A 22,704-nucleotide genomic window follows, 5' to 3' on the forward strand; every position below is an offset into this window, starting at 1 on the left:
TCAATAAACTGTTCCTGAAGAACTCAGCATTCGTCTCGGTTGCTTGATTTTCTGCTCTCCGGACGAGGCTTGAGAGTAAGCCAGCGTTCTCCACCCTTTCATCTTGCCTTCCGAGCGACAAGTGGGTGAGTTGTCATGGCGGAGGGATTGCAGGGGGCCGCCCCAGTGGTTGACCCTGAGAAGGAGGCCGGGCCTGAGATGGGGGCCGGGGCTGGTGCAGCCTCCTCCAGGACGGTGGACGTGGGAGAGGTTGCGCTCCCGGCGGTCCGGCCTAGACAGCGGCTGTCGTTACTCGAGGACTACGCAGTGGAGCCGAGGGAGGCAGGAAGCCAAGGTCTCGGCAGAGGAAGGTAGCTGGGCCCTGCCCTGAGCCACAGAGGTTTTGAGGAGACCCACGAACCCCGGCTAAGGGGGCCCTCGTCGGTTTGGAGGGAGCGGTGCCTTATGGAGGACGATGGGGAGGAGTGGAGTTATTCAACCAACCCAGGCAACCGGACTATGGACATTTTGCGGACCAGGTTTGGGGAGTCTGGTGGCCAGGAGCCAGGCCAATGGTCCCCTACCGGGGCCCCATCAGGACGGGCTGGGCCGACCCATTCATCTCTGGACGCGCCACCCTACCAGAACCAACCTGGTCTTGGTGTGCCTCGTGAGGGTCCTGCTCCTGTAGGCCTTGGCCGAGGTGCTGCGGGGATGTGGTCAGGGACAGACGACAGGCCTGGCCAACCGACCACACGGCTAGTTGGAGCCTCTCCCGTACTGGGGCCGCAGGTGGGTTCATGGGGACCCGGAGTGGTGTGGGGACCACCACCTTTGTCAGTTACCTACGACGGCCACCCCAACCGCCTGGCGATGTTCCTGGGCCAGGTGATAGGTCATATGGACCAGTATGCCCAGGCTTACGTGTCCCAGCGGGCTATGGTGGTGGCAGTAACAGCTTGCTTGCAAGGAGAGGCAGCGGCCTAGGCGGCCGATTTATACAGTGACCATGCTCGGGAGCTTGGGGATGTTGGCTTGTTCTTGGAGTCGTTACGGGCCCGTTTCGAGGACATCTCCCGGGTGCAGCGGGCTGAAGCCGACATCCTTTCCCTACGACAGCGAGGCAGACCTGCGGTAGAGTATGTGAGGGAGTTCCGTAAGGTGGCCGGGAAGTTGCGCTCATGGCCGGAGCGTCTCCTCGTCCACCATTTTAGGGCTGGCCTGGACGGGGCTCTCCGCCGGGCTTGTGTGGTACGCGGCGTCCCGGCGCGACTGCAGGAGTGGTACCGTGTGGCCGTGGAGCTGGACGTGGGGTTGCAGGACGTGCGGGGACGGTTCGAACCTCCCTCTGGAAGCCGACGGCCGACCGAGAAGACAAAAGCGGAGGAGCGGCCTGTGGGGGCGTCTCCGCGGCCTCCCTCCCAGCCAGTACGGGCTGCCCTGAGGTGTTTCAGGTGCGACCAACCAGGACACCGGGCAGCCGATTGCCCACTGCCTCCTGCCCGGCCAGCCCCTTCTGTCTCCTCGGCACGAGGGACTGGAACCCGAAGGTCCGCGGAGCGGACACGAGCTGCTCACCAATTAGGCGGGGATGTCTCTAGGCCAACCACTCCTGTCCGGATGGAGACGCTGGCGGAAACACAGCCCGCACAGTACGAGAATCCGGAGGAACAGGACCTAGACGAGGACCCAATGGTGAGTGCTCCGGTTTGTCCCTTTGTATTCCCTGTGGTGCTGGTCAGTCCCCGTACGGGTCAGAAGAAAGCGTATAAGGCCCTCGATGGGGCCCCACGATCTGGTGGGAGGGGGGTTGCCGCCATCTTCGGTTGGGGTTGGGCCCACAGCCTCCACAGGAGCACACATTCCTGGGGCCACTACACACAGGGGAATGAGAGAGGGCCTGCGCGGGTGGGTTAGCACAAGAGGCCCAGGTACCCCGAGAGTACTCCGACCTGCTGGATGTGTTCGACGAGCGAGAGTGCGACACGCTACCGCCTCATCGCTCCACGGATTGCGCCATCGAGCTGGAACCAGGTGCCAAGCTGCCAAAACCCCGGATGTACACTATGTCCCCGAAAGAAATGCAGGAGCTCTGGCGGTACATCGACAAAAACCTGGAGCGGGGGTTCATCCAGCCAGCACGGTCTAGGATGGCGGCGCCCGTGCTGTTCCGCGAGAAAAAGGACGGTGGGCTTCGGCTGTGCATGGACTATCGCGGTGTAAACGCAGTGTGCGTTGAGCACCTTTACCCGCTCCCGTTAATGAAAGACCTGCTGGCCCATCTGGCGAAAGGCCGGATCTTTACCAAACTGGACCTCAGAGAAGCCTACTATCGTATCCGAATCAAGGCAGGAGACGAGTGGAAGACGGCATTCAACTGTCCTCTGGGCAGTTTCCAGTTTCGGGTGATGCCGTTCGGGCTACAGGGTGCCCCTGCTGTCTTCATGCAACTGATTAACCAAGTCTTGCATGAATTCTTATACCGCGGGGTCCTGGTCTATCTGGACGACATCCTGGTTTACACAGAGACGTTGGAAGAGCACGTCGCCTTGGTCAGGCGGGTGTTGACTAAGTTGCGGGACGCTCGGCTCTTCGTCAAGCTGTCCAAATGCGAGTTCCACAGGACACAGCTCGATTATTTAGGGTACAGGATCTCCGCAGGGGGGGTGGAAATGGACCCAAAGAAGGTAGAGGCCATCCAGCAATGGCAGGCACCGCGGACGCGGCGTCAGTTACAAAGTTTTCTAGGCTTTGCGAACTTTTACCGCCAATTCATACCATGTTTTGCAGCCATAGCCCTCCCACTCACGGACCTTCTCCGTACACGTCAGCTGACAGTCCAACCGCGTCCTGGATTACGGGTGGGGTGGACTGCAGAGTGCCAACGAGCCTTTGATACACTCAAGGCTCTTTTTGCTAAAGAACCGATCTTACGGCACCCAAACCCTACTCTGCCCTATGTGGTCCAAGCAGACGCGAGCGATGTCGCTCTTGGAGCCGTCCTTCTTCAGCGAAACGATGACGGGGCGCTTCAGCCATGTGCTTATGCGTCTAAAAAGTTGTCTCCCGCAGAGCGTGCCTGGGCAATATGGGAGAAGGAGGCTTTCGCGGTGCGCTGGGCATTGGAACTTTGGCGACATCACTTGGAGGGGGCTGTCCATCCATTTGAGGTGTGGACAGATCATAAAAATCTGATGGCTTTGCAGACACCCCGACAGCTCTCACCCAAGCATGTACGGTGGGCGCTGTACTTTCGACGATTCCGCTTTACGTTGAAGTATGTTCCGGGGGGGAAAAACTTCCTGGCGGACGCACTGTCGCGTATGCCGCAGTTTGAGGGTAAGAGGGAGGACGTAGTACAGCCACTTGTGCCTACCGAAAGTCCAGGTCGGGGGGGGGAATGCTGCCCTAGCAGCACAGGACGAGCTCTGTGAGGACCTTCGGAAAGCCCTTCAGGGGGACGACTGGCTACAGACCCACCCAGAGCTCGTGATCATGCGAGACGGCTTGGCCTGGCACGGGTCTCGGATCTATGTACCTGCCTCTTTGCGGGAACGTGTGCTATATCGGTGTCATGACAGCAAGCAAGCCGGCCACTATGGATTTGTAAAAACCCTGCATTTGGCACGTCGGCAATTTTGGTGGCCACACATGACAAAGACGGTGGAGGACTACGTACGGCGATCCCACATTTGCGCTACCGCTAAACCCATGGTGGGAAAACCTTTGGGCCTCCTACAGAGGGTGGCCAACCCTACCCGTCCATGGCAAGACATTGCCATGGACTTCATTGTCGAATTGCCCGAAAGTAAAGGCCACAACGTTATTTGGACAGTGGTGGACTGGTTTTCTAAGCAAGCCCACTTTATACCCTGTAAAGGATTGCCCTCGGCACGTCGATTGGCTTGGCTTTTTGTAACTCACATCTACCGTTTACATGGGGTGCCGCGCCGTATCATTTCGGACCGGGGTGTGCAGTTCACGGCGCGTTTGTGGAAGGAATTTGTTAGATTCATCGGATCAACCCAAGGACTTAGCACGGCGTACCACCCTAGCACCAACGGCGCAGCGGAACGGGCCAATGCCGCTGTTGAGCGTTATCTACGTTGCTACGTGTCGTACCAGCGAACCAACTGGGTGGATCTTTTAGCGTTTGCGGAAGTAGCATATAACAACGCTGTGCATAGTAGTACGGGGTTTTCCCCTTTCAAGGTGGTGATGGGTAACGATTTCGTCCCTATCCCTGAGTGTAGCCCGGGGAACGAGGCTCCCTGTCAACCTCAGGAGTGGATGAGGCAGATCGAGGAGGCCTGGGGTGCGGCGAAAAAAGCGCTGGAGCGGGCTGCGGTAACGTATAAGGAGCAGGCCGATAAAAAACGAAAAGCGTTCGCAGTCCCAAAGGTGGGGGATTTGGTCTACCTGTCCACCAAGTATCTGCGTGCCCACGTGCCCTGTAAGAAGCTAGGGCCCAAATATATCTGGCCATTCCGGGTGGTACAGGTAATTAACCCCGTAACGGTACGGCTACGGCTACCGAAGTTCCTAGGCAAACTCCACCCAGTGTTCCATAGTAGCCTGCTAAAGCCTGCCACCACAGCCTCAACGGCAGTAGGGGAGGAAGGGCCTGGGCCCATCCACGGCGAGCATTACGAGGTTCAAGAGATCCTTGACGCCAGGGTCCGTTGGGGGGGTGTCCAGTACCTAATCAGGTGGAAGGGATATCCCGTAGAGGAAGCAACATGGGTAGGGGAAGCTGATGTACATGCCCCTCGGTTGGTGCGGGCATTCCACCGATTGCACCCTGGCATACCACGGGGGGGGACGGGTGGACGCCGCGGGCCGGGTGGACAGTTGCTTACCTCTTATGTCTCCCCCTGCAGGAGGGGCCCTGGTAGAAGGGGCGGCATGTCACGCGCCGCGGGCTCGACGCCCGCCGGCACCACATTCGGACTTTATGTATAGATACTCCAGGACGGACTTGTTCGCCCTCAGGGGTGCCCCCCTCTCCTGGGTGCGTCCCGCCTTCTTTGCCACTCCCAGTCTCGATGAAGGGCCCAATTATTGGGACCCTGAGAGATGGCCGGGTAAGGCCAGGGGCTCTCGATATAAATTTAATAGGAGGCCCCTGGTTAATTTTTTAGTGAAATTTTTTAGGGGGTTAGGGAGAGGGGTGGGGGGTAATGGTTGTCTGACTATGGGGGGTGGCCATACAACCGTGGTGCAGGCCAGGCCTGGGTCCGACTGCGTTCGGGGGGAGCGGGGTGTGGTTACATCTGGGGCTCGGGAGCGGGTCGTGGGATTACCGATTCCCACGACACTGGGGTATGGCAGCAGGCGTATGGACAGAGGGCCGTATCGTTACCGGGAGGGCCGTCTCCGCTGTCTACAAGCGGTGAGGCGCTCCGACCCTCTGTTTCTTCCCCGAGGTGCCGGGAGCGAGGATGTGCAGCCTCCTGAGCTCCGGCTGGTTTACCTGAATGCCAGGTCCGTGGTCAACAAGGCTCCCCTTGTGCGGGATTTGGTGGAGGGTGAGCATGCGGACCTGGCTTGTATCACTGAAACCTGGTTGGGTCCAGAGGGTGGGGTCCCTTTGGTTGATCTTTGCCCACCAGGTTTCCGAGCGTTACACCGGCCTCGGGCTCAAGGTAGGGGTGGGGGAGTGGCGGTAGTTATGAGGGAGACCTTATGTCCGCGGGAGACCACCGTTCCTCAGATAGTCGGGTGTGAGTCTCTCTTTTTGAGGTTTGGTCCGGGGGCGCAGTTGGGCTTGCTGCTGGTGTACGTTTCGCCTAGTCACACAGCGGCAGCCCTGCCTGAGCTACTCGATGTCCTCTCCGGTTTGGTGATTGAGTTCCCCAAACTTCTAGTTTTGGGTGACTTCAATCTACCATCCCTGGGAGGGTCATCTGAGTTAGCTCGGGTGTTCATGGCTTCCATGATGGCCATGGACCTGACGCAGGTAATTTCTGAACCAACTCATGAGGGAGGCCACACCCTTGACCTGGTTTTTTTATCTGGACGGTGGTTGGATGATCTTGGTGGGGGCTCTCCATTTATTATGCCCCTGTCATGGACCGATCATCACCTCCTGCGGCTGGTCTTCCGTCTTTCCACCCCCCGCCGTGGGGATGCGGAACCAACTAGATGGTACCGCCCCAGGCGCTTAATGGACCCTGACGGGTTCCAGGCAGCGCTGGGATCCCCACCTGCCTCCGTCGCTCACAACTCGGCGGATGCCTTAGTGGAAGCCTGGGAAAGGGCAGCCACTGAGGCACTGGACCGAGTTGTACCCTTGCGGCCCCTTATCCGGTGCAGATCCCAACGAGCTCCATGGTTTTCCGCGGAGCTCCGGGAGATGAAGCGTCGGAAACGGGGCCTAGAGAGCTGCTGGAGGTCCAGCCGATCCGAATCCGACCGGTTGCGGTTAAGAACCTATATTAGGTCTTATCTCGCAGCGATGAGGGCAGCGAGGTGTAATTACTTCTCTGCCCTCATCGCGTCCGCAGATAATCGCCCGGCCGCCCTGTTCAGGGTGACTCGCTCCCTCCTTAATCAGGAGGTGAGGGAGGATCCCTTGCAGGGACGCGCCGAGGAGTTTGGTCAACATCTGTCGGATAAAATCGCTCGGATTCGGACCGGTTTGGACTCCAGCAGGGCAGAGTCTGACGATCAGGACACGGGCGGTCTTGTCAATGTTATCTGGGAGGAGTTTGATTCTGTGACCCCTGATGAAGTGGACAGGATTATGGGGAGGTTGAGCTCCACCACATGTTTATTGGATCCGTGCCCTTCCTGGCTGGTTTATGCAGCTAGGGAGAGGACACGAGGCTGGTTCCAGGCGGTTATATCTGCTTCTTTGAGCGAGGGTAATTTCCCCACCGTCTTGAAGGAGGCGGTGGTGAGACCCCTCCTCAAGAAGCCTGCCTTGGACCCAGCTGTGTTGAACAACTTTCGTCCAGTCTCCAACCTTCGCTTTCTTGCGAAGGTTGTTGAGAGTGTGGTGGCGCATCAGCTCCCTCTGGTCCTGGATGAAGCGGATTATCTGGATCCGTACCAAACGGGTTTCAGGCCCGGGTACAGCACGGAGACGGCATTGGTCGCTCTGGTGAATGATCTCTGGAGGGCCCGGGATAGGGGATGTTCCTCTGTCCTAGTCCTATTAGACCTCTCGGCGGCTTTCGATACCATCGACCATGGTATCCTGCTGCGGCGTCTCAGGGGATTGGGAGTGGGAGGCACGGTTCTTCGGTGGTTCTCCTCCTATCTCCTGGGACGTTCGCAGTCGGTGTTGGCAGGGGGGCAGAGATCGGCCCCTAGGTCTCTCGTTTGTGGAGTTCCTCAGGGGTCGGTTCTCTCGCCTCTCCTGTTCAACATCTACATGAAACCGCTGGGTGAGATCATTCGTGGTTTTGGAGTTGGGTATCATCAATATGCCGATGATACCCAACTTTTTATTTCGACCCCAAACCACCCCAGTGATGCCCTCGCTGTGATGTCCCGTTGCCTGGAGGCGGTTCGGGTCTGGATGGGGAGGAACAGACTTCAACTCAACCCTGACAAGACTGAGTGGCTGTACATCCCGGCATCCCGGGACATTCAAAATGTTCCATTGCTTTCTATGGGGGGTGAGTCTTTACCCCCCGTGGATAGGGCTCGCAACTTGGGAGTCCTCCTAGATTCACGGCTTACCTTAGAAGATCATATAGTAGCCGTGACTAGGGGGGCTTTCGCTCAGGTTCGCCTGGTGCGTCAGTTGCGGCCCTATCTAGACCGGGATGCCCTGTGTACGGTCACTCATGCGCTCGTGAGCTCTCGTCTTGACTATTGCAATGCTCTCTACATGGGGCTTCCCTTGAAGACCACTCGGAGGCTCCAACTGGTACAGAATGCGGCCGCGAGAGTTGTCTTGGGAGTTTCCCGGTACTCCCATGTTACACCTTTGCTCCGCGAGCTGCATTGGTTACCAGTTGTCTTCCAGGTGAGGTTCAAGGTCTTAGTGATGGTTTTTAAGTCCTTACATGGCATGGGTCCGGAATACCTCGGGGACCACCTGCTGCCGGCGTCAACTCCCCTCCGCCCTGTGCGTTCCCACAGAGAGGGCCTCCTCAGGGTGCCTCCGGTCAGAGAATGCCGGCTGGTGGCCCCCAGGGGGAGGGCCTTCTCTGTGGGCGCCCCGGCTCTGTGGAATCAACTGCCGGTTGAGCTCCGGATGGCACCAGATCTCCGCTCCTTCCGGCGCGGGTTAAAGACCCACTTATTCGAACAAGCTGGCCTGGCCTGATGGGGATTCAACTTAGGGTTTTAATTATTTGTATATTCTTACTGTTTTATTTTGGGCATTAATTTAATTCTTTTTTAACTTTTGTACTTTTGTATTTTTATTATATGCCCTGTTCACCGCCCTGAGTCCTTCGGGAGAAGGGCGGTATAAAAATTTAATAAAACTTAAACTTAAACTTAAACTCACCAGCACCTGCTCCCACGATCGACGCCAGCACTCCAGTCCTCGGCGGGGCCCAGGCCGTGGGAGAATTTCACCGGCTGCGGCAGCGACGGCGGCTTGCTGAAGACTGCGCACCTCCACACGTGCGCGCCGAGCCGGCTGGGGCCTCAGTGATGCGCGCACGCGCTGTGCGGCCCGACCTTGCCCTGCCGGCTACGGTGGCCTCGCAGGGTCCTGGGGCCGGCCTCGTCCTGCCAGCTATGGTGGCCTTGCAGGGCCATGGGCCCGGCCTCGTCCTGCCGGCTACGGTGGCCTTGCAGGGCCATGGGCCCAAGACAGCTGCAGGCCCGGCTCTCGCGACGTTGGCGGACAGGACACATCAGCCTGGGGCCCGGGAGCTGGTGAAACGGGGACGCGAAGCCGGGGGCTTGCCGGTCCTGCGAAGGGGGGGTGAGCAGCTGGGGGGAGCAGCGTTTAAAGCGTCGGGTAGGAAAGTGCCAGTGCCGGGGACGGGTGTGGGGGTGGCGTCTGGCAGCGACGGGGAGGGCGTACGCGAGGGAGCTCACCTGGGGGATGGAGGGGCCGGGTGTCGGGACGCTTCACAAAGGAAGGTGTTTGGGAGGAACGGGCGTTAAGTAAGGGATGGGCGGATGTGGGTGCGGTCGGGTGGGCCGTGGGCGTGTACATGCAACGTGTATTTAACAGCGTTGGATGCGGGTAGCAGCCAACGCTGGCTTTGTTCCTTTTGGAGTTTATTTGCTTTTGCTCAATAAACTGTTCCTGAAGAACTCAGCATTCGTCTCGGTTGCTTGATTTTCTGCTCTCCGGACGAGGCTTGAGATATGGCTTGCTTATGGGGTGGCTGTATGATTTGTAGTCATGAAGACTACATCTGGGCCTGACTACTGGAGGAATGTCATTATTGTTCCTCTCTGTCAGACATGTCAAACTCACGATGTCACGTGACATCACAAGATGTATTGGGACTGTTTTGCCATTGCCGGCAATGGGGTGGGGGTGGTTTCCAGATGACGCGTCCGGCCCATAGGCCGGCAGTTTGACACCCCTACTCTATGTAAAAGAAAAGGCATCAAACATAAATGACAAAAATCCAAAGGAATTAATTTGTTGAGTGTGCCCAGGGAAGGATTTGACTAAATTCTGATTGTAAAGGCACAAGAGATCATAATAACCAAAAAATGGGAACTACAGGTGCAGGCATTATGCCTGACATAGGATATGCAGTCTAGACCTCTTCAGCAGGTCACTGAGTAGTGCATGCATATAAGGAAGAAAGTGTATTGTACAAAATTGTTGATTTAGAAAAACTATATGATAAAATTAATACCCTTAAATTATGTAATATGAAAGTTAATTACTGAATGAGAAAAATTGTATTTCATAGCAGTAAATGCATACATGAGAATAAATGGAATGCTTAGTAAATGGTACCCACTCTACAAGGAGTAAGACTTAACCTAAGTGTTTACTGTACATGGATAAATATAAGGAGTGTTGATGTTGGAAGTACATTAGGGTTATGAATCCATATATACTTCTGCATGTACAATAGTGCTTAAAAGTTTGTGAACCATTTTGAGTTCTCAATATTTCTGCATAAATGCAGGTAGTCCTCAACTTACAACGGCACTGAAAAAAGTGACCTATGACTGTTTTTCACACGACTGTTGCAGCAGCCCCATGGTCATGTGATCAAAATTCAGATACTTGACAACTGACTCATATTTATGATGGTTGCAGTGTGCCGGGGTCATGTGATAACCTTTTGTGACATTCTGACAAGCAGTCAATGGAGAAGCCAGATTCACTTAACAACTGTGTTACTAACTTAACAACTGCAGTGATTCACTTAACAACTGTGCCAAGAAAGGTCGTAAAATGGGGCAAAAGTCACTTAACAACTGTCTTGCTTAGCAACAGAAATTTTGGGCTCACTTATGGTTGTAAGTCAAGGACTACCTGTATGACCTAAAATGTGTTCTATTCTCCACACAAGTCCTAAAACTAGATAAAGAGAAACCAATTAAACAAGTCCAAAGTTACATAATTGTGTGTGGCAAAAGTATGTGGAATCTCTAGGATTATCAGTTCATTTGAAGGAGAAATTAGAGTCAAGTGTTTCAATCAATGAGATGATAATCAGCTGTGAGTGTGGGAGGTCATACCTTATTTAAAGAACAGAATTCTGGGTATTCATATCAAAGTCTGATCATCACAACACAGGTATGCGGAAGTGCATCATGGTTTGAACAAAGGACATTTCTGTGGACCGCCAAAAACAGTTGTTGATGCTGACCAGGATGGAAAAGGTTACCAAACTACTTCCAAAGAATTCTGACTCTACCAGTCCATGAACAGGTAGACTGTGTGCAAATGGAATCAATTCAACACCACTGTTATCCTCTGTAGGACTGGTTGACCAACAAAGGTTACATCAAGAACAAAGCGTGTAATGTAAAGGGTCGTAGTGGCGCAGTGGTTAGAATACAGTATTGCAGGCTAATTCTGGTGACTGCCAATTGCCAGCAGTTTGAATCTCATCGGCTCAAGGTTGACTCAGCCTTCCATCCTTCTGAGGTTGGTAAAATGAGGACCCAGATTGTTGGGGGCAATATGTTGATTCTGTAAACCGCTTAGAGAGGGCTATAAAGCACTGCGAAGCGATATATAAGACTAAGTGCTATTGCTAAGTGCTAATACTCGGGGGGCGGGTGTCTCAAAGAACCCCAGGGCAATGTCTGAGAAACTAAAGGCCTCTCTTAGAATGGTGAATGTCAGTGTTCATGAGACTACAATCAGAACACTGAACAACAATAGTGTGCATGACAGGTTGGAACTGGAACTTTTTAAAATTCCACCTTTATTATTTTTATAAATATCTCAAGGTGGCAAACATACCTAATACTCCTTCCTCCTCCTATTTTGCCCACAACTACAAACCTGTGAGGTGAGTTGGGCTGAGAGAGAGTGACTGGCCCAGTCACCCAGAGGGCTTTCATGCCTAAGGTGGGACTAGAACTCACAGTCTCCTGCTTTCTAGCCTGGTACCTTAAGTTTGCTAGTTGCAAGGAGAAAGTTACTACTCTCCAAAAAGTATATTGCTGTCTGTTTACAGTTTGTGAAAGACCATACGGATAAGCCAGAAGGCTACTGGAAGAATGTTCTGTGGACAGATAAGACTAAAATAGAATTTGGGGATTTTAATGAAAAATGTTACGTTTGGTGAATGGCAAACACTGCATTCCAGCATAAGAGCTTTATCCCATCTTTGAAACATGGTGCTGGAAGTATCATGGTTTGGGCCTGCTTTACTGCCTCTGAACCAGGATAGCATACCATTATTGATGGAAATATGAATACTGAATTATATCAGCAAATCCACAAATTCTATAGGAAAATGTCAGGATATTTGTCTATGAACTGAGGCTCAAGGGGAAGTGGGTCCTGCAGCAAGACAACCCAAAATACCTAGGTTGTACAACCAAAGAATGATTAAAGCCAAAGAAAATGTTTTGGAATGGACAAGTCAAAGTCCTGACCGTAATGAGGAAGGACCTGAAGTGGGAAGTTCACGTGAGCAAGCCCACCAACATTCCTGAGTTGAAGCTGTTCTGTAAGGAGAAAAGAGTTAAAATTCCTCAAAGCAGCTGTCCAGGACTGAACAACAACTGCTGACTGGCTCAGAACCCAAATTATTTGCAGCAAATGTAGGTCAGATAGTAAGATGCAATGAGGATTACGGAACTGAAAATCAATGAATCAAAAACTATGCTGTGTTTGACAAGGTAAAATAAAATGGATAATTGTAAATTATGTTTAAATGATGAAAAATGAGAGCAAATATATAAATGTAGATATCTTAGTATACTATAGTAGTATACTAGTATACAAAAGAAAGGAAAATAGAGAAATGTTAACATATGCAAATGCTAATAGAAAAGTAATAAATAGTTATGTGGTCTCTTGCAAGGGATGACTGTTTATTGATAGAATAAAACTGCTTGTATATAAAAGCATGCTTCAACCCCCCTGTTATATAGAAGTAAACCATGGCTATATCAGAAGAAACATAAGAGTGGAATGTAGTGGAAGAGCTGTGGTGGCGCAGTGGTTAGAATGCAGTACTGCAGGCAGACTGCTACAGTTCAATTCTGGCCTGTTCAAGGTTGACTCAGCCTTCCATCCTTCTGAGGTCAGTAAAATGAGGACCCAGATTGTTGGGGGCCATATGCTGACTCTGTAAACCACTTAGAGAGGGCTGTAAAGCACTATGAAGTGGTATATAAGTCTAAGTGCTATTGCTATAAATAGGGTACTTAAAAAGTGTGTGTGTGAAACAAGAAGAGAGAAGATTAAGAATTAATGATTGCTGAATGAATGTGGGTTGACTACAAAAAAAGTAAATTAAGGTGATTTGGTGATACAGAGAAAATGAACAAGTGCCAAATTACAAAAACAGTATCTAAAGGAAGAGTATGTCCTTTGCGCATGTCCAAGATGGCTCTCCGCTGGTTTTGAGCTTTTTAGTACGGTACGGTTTTCGGCTCTGCTGGGTGGCCATGGGGCTTTCTGCTATCATTTTGGCCCTCTTCGGTCGGCTGAATTTCCGGTGGAGCGTTGGCACCCTCCCTTGTCTGGATACAGCTTAGAATGACAAAGGACGGAGGAGGAGAAGCCGACCATTTAACACTTTGGTGAGAGGACGCTGGCGGCTGGGCGGAGCCAACCGGACTGCTTCCTTGTTGTGCCAAGCCGAGCGGAGCTGGACCAAGTGAAATTTGAGCCGGATTTTGGGCTCTGCTCGTGCTTGTTTGCTCTATTGTGAGCCCCGGGTTATGGCTGGGGGAAGGGGGCTTCGATGTCGTGTTCCCCCCCCTGCCACTCGGCGAGTTTGGCTCTGTGAGCGCGGTGGACCTGGTGGTGCTGTGGTGGCTGTGGGGTCTGCCGCTGCTGCTGTTCCTTCTTCTTGCCACTGTGGAGGTCGCAGCTGTCCCTGTCGTCGTGCTTGAACCTGTTGGCTTGGGTCCGTCAGCATTATCATCGGGCTGCCCCCCCTTCTGGACTTGTCATCTTTATTTCATTATGACTTTTGCTGTCGCCGCCGTTGATTATTTCATTATCATCATGATTGTGGCTTTGGGATCTGCCACTGGCCGACTGAACTTTTCATTGATTCCATCTACTGCCACCCTCCATTGCCCGATGTTACCGTTACCGTTTCCCTTCATATGCCAGCGTATACCTTTGGAGAACTTTACTCACTGCGAGATTCCCCCCTCTTGCAGGAGCGTCCATCTGTTTTACAGAAGATCTTTCCTGATGACAGGTTATGGGACCCTGAGAGATGGCATGCTGCAAAGAGGAGTTTGAGGGGTTTTTTATTGAGATTTTTAAACAAAATTTTAAGGGGATCCGGGAGGGGGGAGGCCCAAAGGATCCGGAATGAACTTGGGGGAGTTCGATCCGGACAGCACTCCAGACCATCAGATGGTCGCGGGGGGGGAGTAGGGGTTTTGGGGGGCACTCAGCTCCGAGTGAAGAGGGTCTTCCCATCCCAACGATGATTGGGAGGGGCAGAGTGTGGGAGCAGAGGGCTTTATCGCAATTGGGGAACGGGCCACCGCTGTCTTCAAGCAGTTGCCTGTTCCTGCCTTCGTGGCTCTTCTTGCTCCCCCGAGGGCATAGGATTGCAGGACCCTGGGCTCAGGTTGGTTTATTTCAATGCCAGGTCTGTGGTGAACAAGGCTCCCCTCATACATGATCTTATCGAGGAGAACGCGGACCTGGCCTACATCACGGAGACCTGGTTGGGCCAAGAGGGGGGTGTCCCCCTCTCAGAACTATGCCCACCGGGCTTCCGGGTGCTTCACCAGCCGCGGGCCCAGGGCAGGGGTGGGGGTTGGCGGTTATTATTAGGGAGAGTCTTTGTCTGCGAGTGGCCACTGTCCCTCAGATAGGCGGGTGTGAGTCTCTCCTTTTGAAGTGGGGTCTTGGAGTTCAGTTGGGCCTATTGATTACATACCTGTCTCCCAGCTGCGTGTCATCGGCCCTGCCCAAGCTCCTCGACATCTTGCCCGGGTTGGCGATTGAGTTCCCCAGGCTTATAGTTCTGGGGGATTTCAATCTGCCTTCCGTGGGTGAGGCGTCTGAGTTGGCTCGGGAGTTCATGGCTTCCATGACAGCCATGGACAGGACCCGACCCATAATGGAGGGCACACACTCGACCTGGTTTTTATCTCTGGGCAGTGAATTAATGATCTGGGTAGGAGGGATTTAATCATCCAACCCCTGTCATGGTCCGATCATTTCCTTCTCTGGCTAGACTTTCAGTATGCCACCCCCCGCCGCTGGGAGGCGGAACCGACCAGGTGGTTCCGCCCAAGGCGCCTGATGGACCCTGAGAGGTTCCAGACGGAGCTTGGGACATTTCCTGCTTCCTTTGCCCACGACTCTGCCGAGGCCCTGGTGGCAGCCTGGGAGAGGGCTGCTGCTGGGGCCTTGGATCGAGTTGTGCCTTTGCGGCCTCTGACCTGGCACAGACGTCGGGTGGTCCCCTGGTTTACCGAGGAGCTCCGGGAGATGAAACGCCGGAAAAGACACCTAGAGAGCTGTTGGAGGTCCAGCGGATGCGAATCTGACAAAACACAGCTAAGAACTTATCTTAAGTCTTACCTAGTGGTGATGGAAGTGGCAAAGCGTGTCTACTTTTCCGCTCTCATTGCGTCCGCAGATAACCGCCCAGCCGCCCTGTTTAGAGTGACCTGCTCACTGCTTAACCAGCGACCGAGGGATGACCCCTTGCAGGGTAGGGCTGAGGAATTTGTTCAGTATCTGCAGGACAAAATCGCTCAGATTCGGACTGGTTTGGACTCCGACTGGGCGGAATCCAACGGAGTGGAGAGGGCAGGTCTTGGTCATACCATTTGGGGTGAGTTTGACCCTGTGACTTTGGATGATGTGGACAGGACTATGCGTAAACCGAGCGCTGCAACTTGTTTATTGGACCCATGTCCCTCCTGGCTGGTTTTGGCCACTAGGGAGGTGACAGGGGGCTGTCTCCAGGCAGTTGTCAACGCTTCATTGACAGAGGGTGTCTTCCCCTCCGCCTTAAAAGAGGCGGTGGTAAGGCCCCTCCTCAAGAAGCCTGCTCTGGACCCGGCCTCGTTGAATAACTATCGTCCTGTCTCCAACCTTTGCTTTGTAGCGAAGGTTGTCGAGAGTGTTGTGGCGCATCAGCTTCCGCAATTCCTGGATGAAGCGGACTATCTGGACCCGTACCAGTCCGGTTTCAGACCCGGTTACAGCATGGAAACGGCATTGGTCGCACAGATAGATGATCTCTGGCGGGACAGGGGTTGCTCCTCTGTCCTGGTCCTACTTGACCTCTCAGCGGCTTTTGATACCATCAACCATGGTATCCTGCTGCGACGGCTTGAGGGGTTGGGAGTGGAAGCCACTGTTTTACGGTGGTTCTCCTCCTACCTCTCGGGCCGTTCGCAGTTTGTAGTGGCAGGGGGGCAGAGATCTACCCCGAGGCCCCTTTCCTGTGGGGTACCTCAGGGGTCGGTTCTCTCCCCCCTCCTGTTCAACATCTATTTGAAGCCGCTGGGTGAGATCATCCGTGGCTTTGGGGTGAGGTATCACCAATATGCCGATGATACCCAGTTGTTTATCTCCACCCCAAGCCAACCCAGTGATGCCCTTGACGTGATGTCCCGGTGCCTGGAGGCGGTGCAGGTCTGGATGGGAAGGAACTGGCTCAGGCTGAACCCCTCCAAGACCGAGTGGCTGTGGATATCGGCATCTCGTACTGTCCAACAGGTTCCATCTCTTCTGATGGGGGGGAGCTATTGACCCCCTCAGAAAGGGCCCGCAACCTGGGTGTCCTCCTGGATTCACGGCTTAATTTGGAAGATCATCTAACTGCCGTGACCAGGGGGGCTTTTGCACAGGTTCGCCTGGTACGCCAGTTGCGCACCTTTTTGCACCGAGATGCCCTATGCACGGTCACCCATGCCCTTGTCACCTCTCGCCTGGATTACTGCAATGCTCTCTACATGGGGCTGCCCTTGAAGTGCGCCTGGAGGCTTCAACTGGTGCAAAATGCAGCCGCGCGGGTGCTTATGGGAATATCTCGATACTCCCATGTTACACCACTCCTGCGCAAGCTGCATTGGCTTCCAGTTGCCCTCCGGGTGCGATTCAAGGTGCTGATAATCAGCTTTAAAGCCCTACATGGCTTAGGCCCGGGGTACTTGCGAGACCACCTGCTGCCAATGTCAACCTCCCATCGCCCGGTTTGCTCCCACAGAGTCGGCCTCCTCAGGGTGCCATCGGCCAGGCAATGCCGGCTGGCGACCCCCAGGGGGAGAGCCTTCTCTGTGGGTGCACCGACCCTCTGGAACGAACTGCCCCTGGAGCTGCGGAGGGCCCGACCGTCGGTCCTTCCGCCGTGACCTAAAGACCTGGTTATTCCAACAAGCGGGCCTGGACTGATCATGGTTTTTAAATTTGGTTTTTTATTGGTTTAAATTGTTCTTATTTCTTATATTGTTTAATCCTCTTTTAATTTTTGTATTTATATTTTTTAACTTTTTATTGTTGTGAGCCGCCCTGAGTCCTCAGGGAGAAGGGCGGCATATAAATTTAATAAACCTTAAACCTTAAAATGAAGGTGAAGACTAAGAAAGCTGTACTTGAATGGAGTTAATGATTCTCAAAAACAGAGTTGACAGATTTAAGAAAAGACAATGTACAACAGGGGTATGTATGTGGAAGAAGCAACGATTTTTGCAAGAATAGAGAGGTATAATGTAATGAAATGGTGTTGGTCAAATTATATTTAGATATCTCATGCCTTTGATTTTGTTGGTGTATTTGTTAGCCTTCAAATTATATAAAGAGCACTTAAGACTACAATCTTATGTTCACATTTGGAAATGATAGTAAATCCCAATCACCTCTTAGAGGCCCAAATAAAATAGGGTAGGAATACAAATTATCTTTACCTGCTGTGCAGATATGGCAAGAAGAATGTGGTGCCCAAGCAATACCATTCACACATGCTCGGTGGTTATTCAGTCTGGCAACTGGTGTACAAGGAACTCTGACATCTAGAATCACCACCTTAGAGGGAAAAATAATTCTATATGTTAATTCTAAAGAAATTATCTAAAGACTTTACTTTTATCCTTTCATTACCTAGTCTCTTAAGTGCTCAGAGCATTCACATTTCAATCCAGCTATCAAGTTAGTGTATTTATTCCAAGTGACTGAAAAATACATTTGTCCCAATAATGAATATAAAAATATGACAGTATCTCCTGACTACAGACACTTTTTGCAAAGAAGCCTAGATGACAAATCACAATATAAAATCCTATGGCTGCTTATTAGTACAATTCACATATAAGGCTATCAGTATAATTTGTTTCTTTAAATTGAGAAATTAACCTGAGTAATGTATTATTTCTAAAAATGAGTTCTGATTGTAGAGATACTACAGCAACCAAAGGCAGGCTAGCTCGTCTCACCAAACCACCATAAGGATTACTAACTGTCCATTTCATCATAGTATACTAGTATCTATTAATTGACGTGTATATCTACCTGGTTGTTTTACTTCATGGAACTGTATGCAAGTAAGATAATTTTGATAATTTTAAGTAATCCATGTAGTAAAAATTGTAGCCTCACTGCTTTCAGTACATAGTTGGAAAGCACAGATTATCAAGTTCACTATATACTCAGAAAAAATGTGTACTAGGTATTCTTACAGAACAGTGTCTCACCTCCATACCATCCATTGCCATTGTTGCAAGGTAATTAGGATCTTGTTTATTCCAGCAAAGGCGGAGCAAAGGATGGTGCTGAGGATCCTCATAGATAATAGTGCTATGTTCCAAGTGCCTTAAGTCAAACATCCTCACTGAGCCATCAGCACCAACAGAAGCAAACATGTCTCTCCCACCTCCTGCACGGCTGAATGCAATATCATAAACCTGTTCAGATACGAATAGCAAAAAAGTGATAACATGATGCTTCCCATAGTAAGGATCCTTGTCCTCACTGTAAAGGCAGGAGTAAAGAAGGTATATCCAACAAATTATTTGCTTTAGCTTAAAAAAGGACAAAGCTTACCACAAAATAGGGCTTTAGGCATAACACTCTCTCCTTGTGAGCAGAATGTTTCTTTTACAAAATATTTTACCTTGTTGTATTGATTCCCCATTTTCAATGAATTACTAAAAGGAAAATAAATGCATTACTAATAGCAGCAGTGCAACCCACCTTGGATGCTACTTTACTATCTCCAATTTATACATTGAATTTTTTAAAAAGAGGTTTAGTAACTGCACATAATTGCAGAAAAAGAAAAAAAATACACCATCACCTCTTTGTCATGGGCAATCAACTGAGTCTTCACATGGCCAGACACTAAATTCACTCTTCCCAAGACCTGGCCAGTTTCCAAACCCCAGATAGTACAAGTTGTGTCAATGCTAGAAGTACCTGGCATAGTTTGAGAGGGAAGAAAAAACATATTAAGATTGTTTTTTTCTTAAAAGTAATACATATATGGATCATTACATAAAATTTCTAATTCTAGACCGCAAACTAAACCTCCACCCCTTCTTGATTTATAGAAAGCAACCTCAATGCGTCTATTAACTTTTTTTTTAACAGTACAGGAATCTTTAGATCCATTATAGCAGTCAAAACATTTAAATCAAACTACCAGCTTTAAAAAAAATCAAAACATGTTTTTCTACATTGTAATTAATCAATATTCTATTGAATGCCATGGGACTATGACTGCCCATAATCATCAAAATATATTTGACTTGACTGTATTATTAATAAAATAGAGTATTTGTTATAGGAGAACTAATGTGTATTAATAAAATTAAATTTTAATCAACTATAATCTATATGAAAATAAGTATATACATTTTAAGCATAGATACAATTCGCTAGTGCAAACTTTAATTTTAAAGCCTTAGTGAGAATTCAAATAAACATTAAAATGGGAGAAAAAGGTACAAGACCAAGAAGTTCCTAATGTTAGGCACATGATGATAGCCTACAATGTTGGGTTGAAAATATATTAAACTATGATGTTGTAACTTTAAGATGTTAATTAGCCAATGGGTGTGTAAGTGTTCTCATGGCCATAAGAGGGAGCTAGGAGCGTAGCTTCTCTCTCTCTGAATTCACTGCTCTTAACTATTACTGTTTTTGCTCTGTTTTGCTGTACTATTGGTTTACTACTGTGATAAACCTGTACAACTGTGTATTGACCTCTGGACCGGTAAGAAGACTTTGTATTTTGGATTACTCCTTGGACTGTTGCTATTGTGTATGACCTGGACTGTTTATTTTTGACTGTGCATTTTTTGTTTTTACACCACCTCAAAAGTAAAATACTTTTTTGTTCTTCACAACTCAGTGTACTCTTGTGGTTACTGTGTGACTCTTACTGCTCTCAGTACCCTTCCTTGTCTGTGCAACTCCTTGGTAGCACAAGGAGACCTCTGCACAACAATTCCTTAACACTGGTTATGGGCCCAGCCCTGTACTGAGAGTTAGTACACACAGTATCATAGCTGAGTTTGTGTTAGCTGTCTGGTGTAAAATGGCACAAGAACAGTCAACTGGCATCTCCTGGATAACCTGGTTGGATGGGACAAACTATGTTTCCTGGTCCACAAAATGTTGCTTGCTTTTGCGCAAGGAAGGACTATGGACTGTAGTTAATAACCCACCAGATACTACTGCCTGGGATCCAGATGACGAAGACAATGCAAAAAAGATAGACGACTTTAAACGTAGCAGTGAAAAGGCACTTTGCATTATTGGACTAACACTGAATGACCAGCAGCTTGTCCATATTCGTGGTGAGGAGTCTGCTGCTAAGTGTTGGGACATTTTGCGAAGGCTTTATGTTCGCAACAGTGTGGGTGCACATATACACCTTACATGTAAGCTGTTTAGGATTCGTCTGCAGAAGAATGGAGACATGCTGACCCATTTAAACTACATGAAGACAACTATTCAAGAGCTTCATGAAAAGGAGCTGATTTTTTCAGAGTTGCATCAGGTCTACACAGTCTTATCCTCTTTGGATGAAAGTTATGACGAGTATGTTTCTTCTTTGGAAGTCCTGACCAGAGAGGAACTGACTTTGACTAACATTACTGGAAGACTGCTGGAAGAGTCCAGAAGAAGGCGTGACAGAGACCAGCTCAGAGAGACACAGCCACGAGAGGAGCAGCCATTTACCACTGCTTACACTGTCAAGAAATGTTATTCTTGTGGGGCTAGAGGGCATATGGCCAAATTCTGTAGAAAGGGAAGAAAACAGAATGTGAATAGCAGTGGGAAGGCTAAGAAGGGCACTGTTTTGGCTGTTTCTGGTGAATCAACATCCAGAAAGAATGAATTGTGGGTTGTTGATAGTGGGGCTTCACAATGCATTACTAAAGTGAAAGAGAGGTTTATTAATATGAAAAACAGCAACCAACATGTTTCATTGGCAAATGGTTGGAAGATGAAGGCCTCTGGTGAAGGTAATTCCTATTGTCCATGCATTGATGAACAGTTACCTATGTTATATATACCTAAGCTAAGATTCAACCTGTTATCTGTAAGGGAATTGGTTAAGGTTGGGTTTGTGGTAACATTCAGAGGGGACCAATGCACTATTGAAAGGAATGGAACCTGTGTAACTGCTAATTTGAAAAACGGTTTATTCGTTCTCACAAGTAACCAGGTTAGTACAGTAAAAGCTAACTTGATATGTGAGAACAAGAAGCCACATGACGAATGTATACATTTACTGCATAGGCAGTTAGGGCATGTGAATTTTAACTCACTACGTAAAACAGTTGAGTTAGTAGAAGGAATTAAACTGAAGCCATGTAGTAAGTATTTGAATTGCAATGCCTGTAATCAGGAAAAGAGTAAGGCAACTCCTGCAAACAGGTTAAACGGCTTCAAAACAACTGTACCTTTGGAAGTTGTGTTTGCAGATTTAATTGGACCCATGAAACCAAGTTTAGGAGGATCATGTTATATTTTAAGTATACTGGACCATTACTCTCGTTATGGTTTTTGTTATTTGCTTAAGTCAAAAGCAGATACTTTCCAACAATTTTCAAACTGGCTGAAGTTTGTGGAGAGGAAAACAAAGACAAAAGTTCAGTGCATAATAACTGATAATGGCACTGAATTTACAAACGCTTTGTTGATATGCTAGAATCAGCTGGAATTGAGCATAAATGTTCAGCCCCTTATAGGCCTCAACATAATGCATTTGTTGAGAGACGTGGGCAAACGTTACAAGCCATGATAAGAACTATGTTACAAGATTCTGGCTTAACAGATAGACTGTGGGGGGAGGCAGCAAAATGTGCAAACCATATTCTGAATATAGTGGTTAATTCTTCTACCAGTAAAATACCATACACAATATGGCATGGTAGAAAACCAAACCTTGATTATCTGCACACGTTTGGCACCCCAGCATGGGTCCACATTCCTGCACAACTCAGGAGTAAAGGCCAACATAGGGCTAGGCAATTATACTTTGTAGGTTATGAAGCTAATCATAGATCCTATCCTTTCTGGGCACAAGGCACAACCAATGTATATAATAGTGCAAGTGCCAAATTCCTTGAGCATGTTGGTTGGGATAGATTAGAACAAGATACTGTTAACACAGATCCTCTAGTGTTTGAGGACTCCCATGATAAAATACCTAGAGATGATAAGACATCTCCTGTAATTATAAAAGATGAAGAAAAGATAGGGGAGATAAAAGATGAATCAGAGGAAGGAGAGGAGTCAGAAATTCAAAGCCCTGTAATTCCTTGGCGTTCAACGCGCATCAGACGTCCACCTGATCACTATGAAGCCAGTGTAATATGTCAAGTTAGCTTAGAGCCTTCTAACTATGATGAGATCAGGATGTATCCTGAAAAAGAACAGAAAGCATGGAAAGCTGCAATGAATAGGGAGTTGAGGTCTTTGCAGGATCTTAAAGTCTATGAGAAAGCAAAACTGCCACCTGGTGAGCAAGCTATAGGATGTAAATGGGTTTATAAAATTAAGAAGGGAGTAGATGGAACTATAACCCATAAGGCACGTTTGGTTGCACAAGGTTTTGCCCAAACTACTGAGGATTATGACGAGGTGTTTGCACCCAGTCTGAGGGCAACTACTTTAAGAGCAGCTTTAGTGTGGGCGGCTAAAAACCAATA

The 22,704-nt window shown here is 49.7% G+C and overlaps 1 protein-coding gene across 1 annotated transcript in view; it reads right to left on the reverse strand.

Annotated features, from left to right (window-relative positions):
- The window catches only part of LOC308676848 (DDB1- and CUL4-associated factor 7), a 174,530-nt gene that overhangs the window by 16,331 nt on the left and 135,495 nt on the right, over positions 1-22,704 (reverse strand). The window contains exons 4-6 of the mRNA XM_081342879.1: positions 18,837-18,955; positions 18,235-18,444; positions 17,452-17,569 (exon numbers count right to left, since the gene is read on the reverse strand). Of these exons, the coding sequence (XP_081199005.1) occupies positions 17,452-17,569; positions 18,235-18,444; positions 18,837-18,955 (447 nt within the window). The remainder of the gene's footprint in view (positions 1-17,451; positions 17,570-18,234; positions 18,445-18,836; positions 18,956-22,704) is intronic.

Source organism: Vipera berus, assembly GCF_964194415.1.
Source record: "Vipera berus genome assembly, chromosome: W".
Classification (NCBI taxonomy): domain Eukaryota; kingdom Metazoa; phylum Chordata; class Lepidosauria; order Squamata; family Viperidae; genus Vipera; species Vipera berus.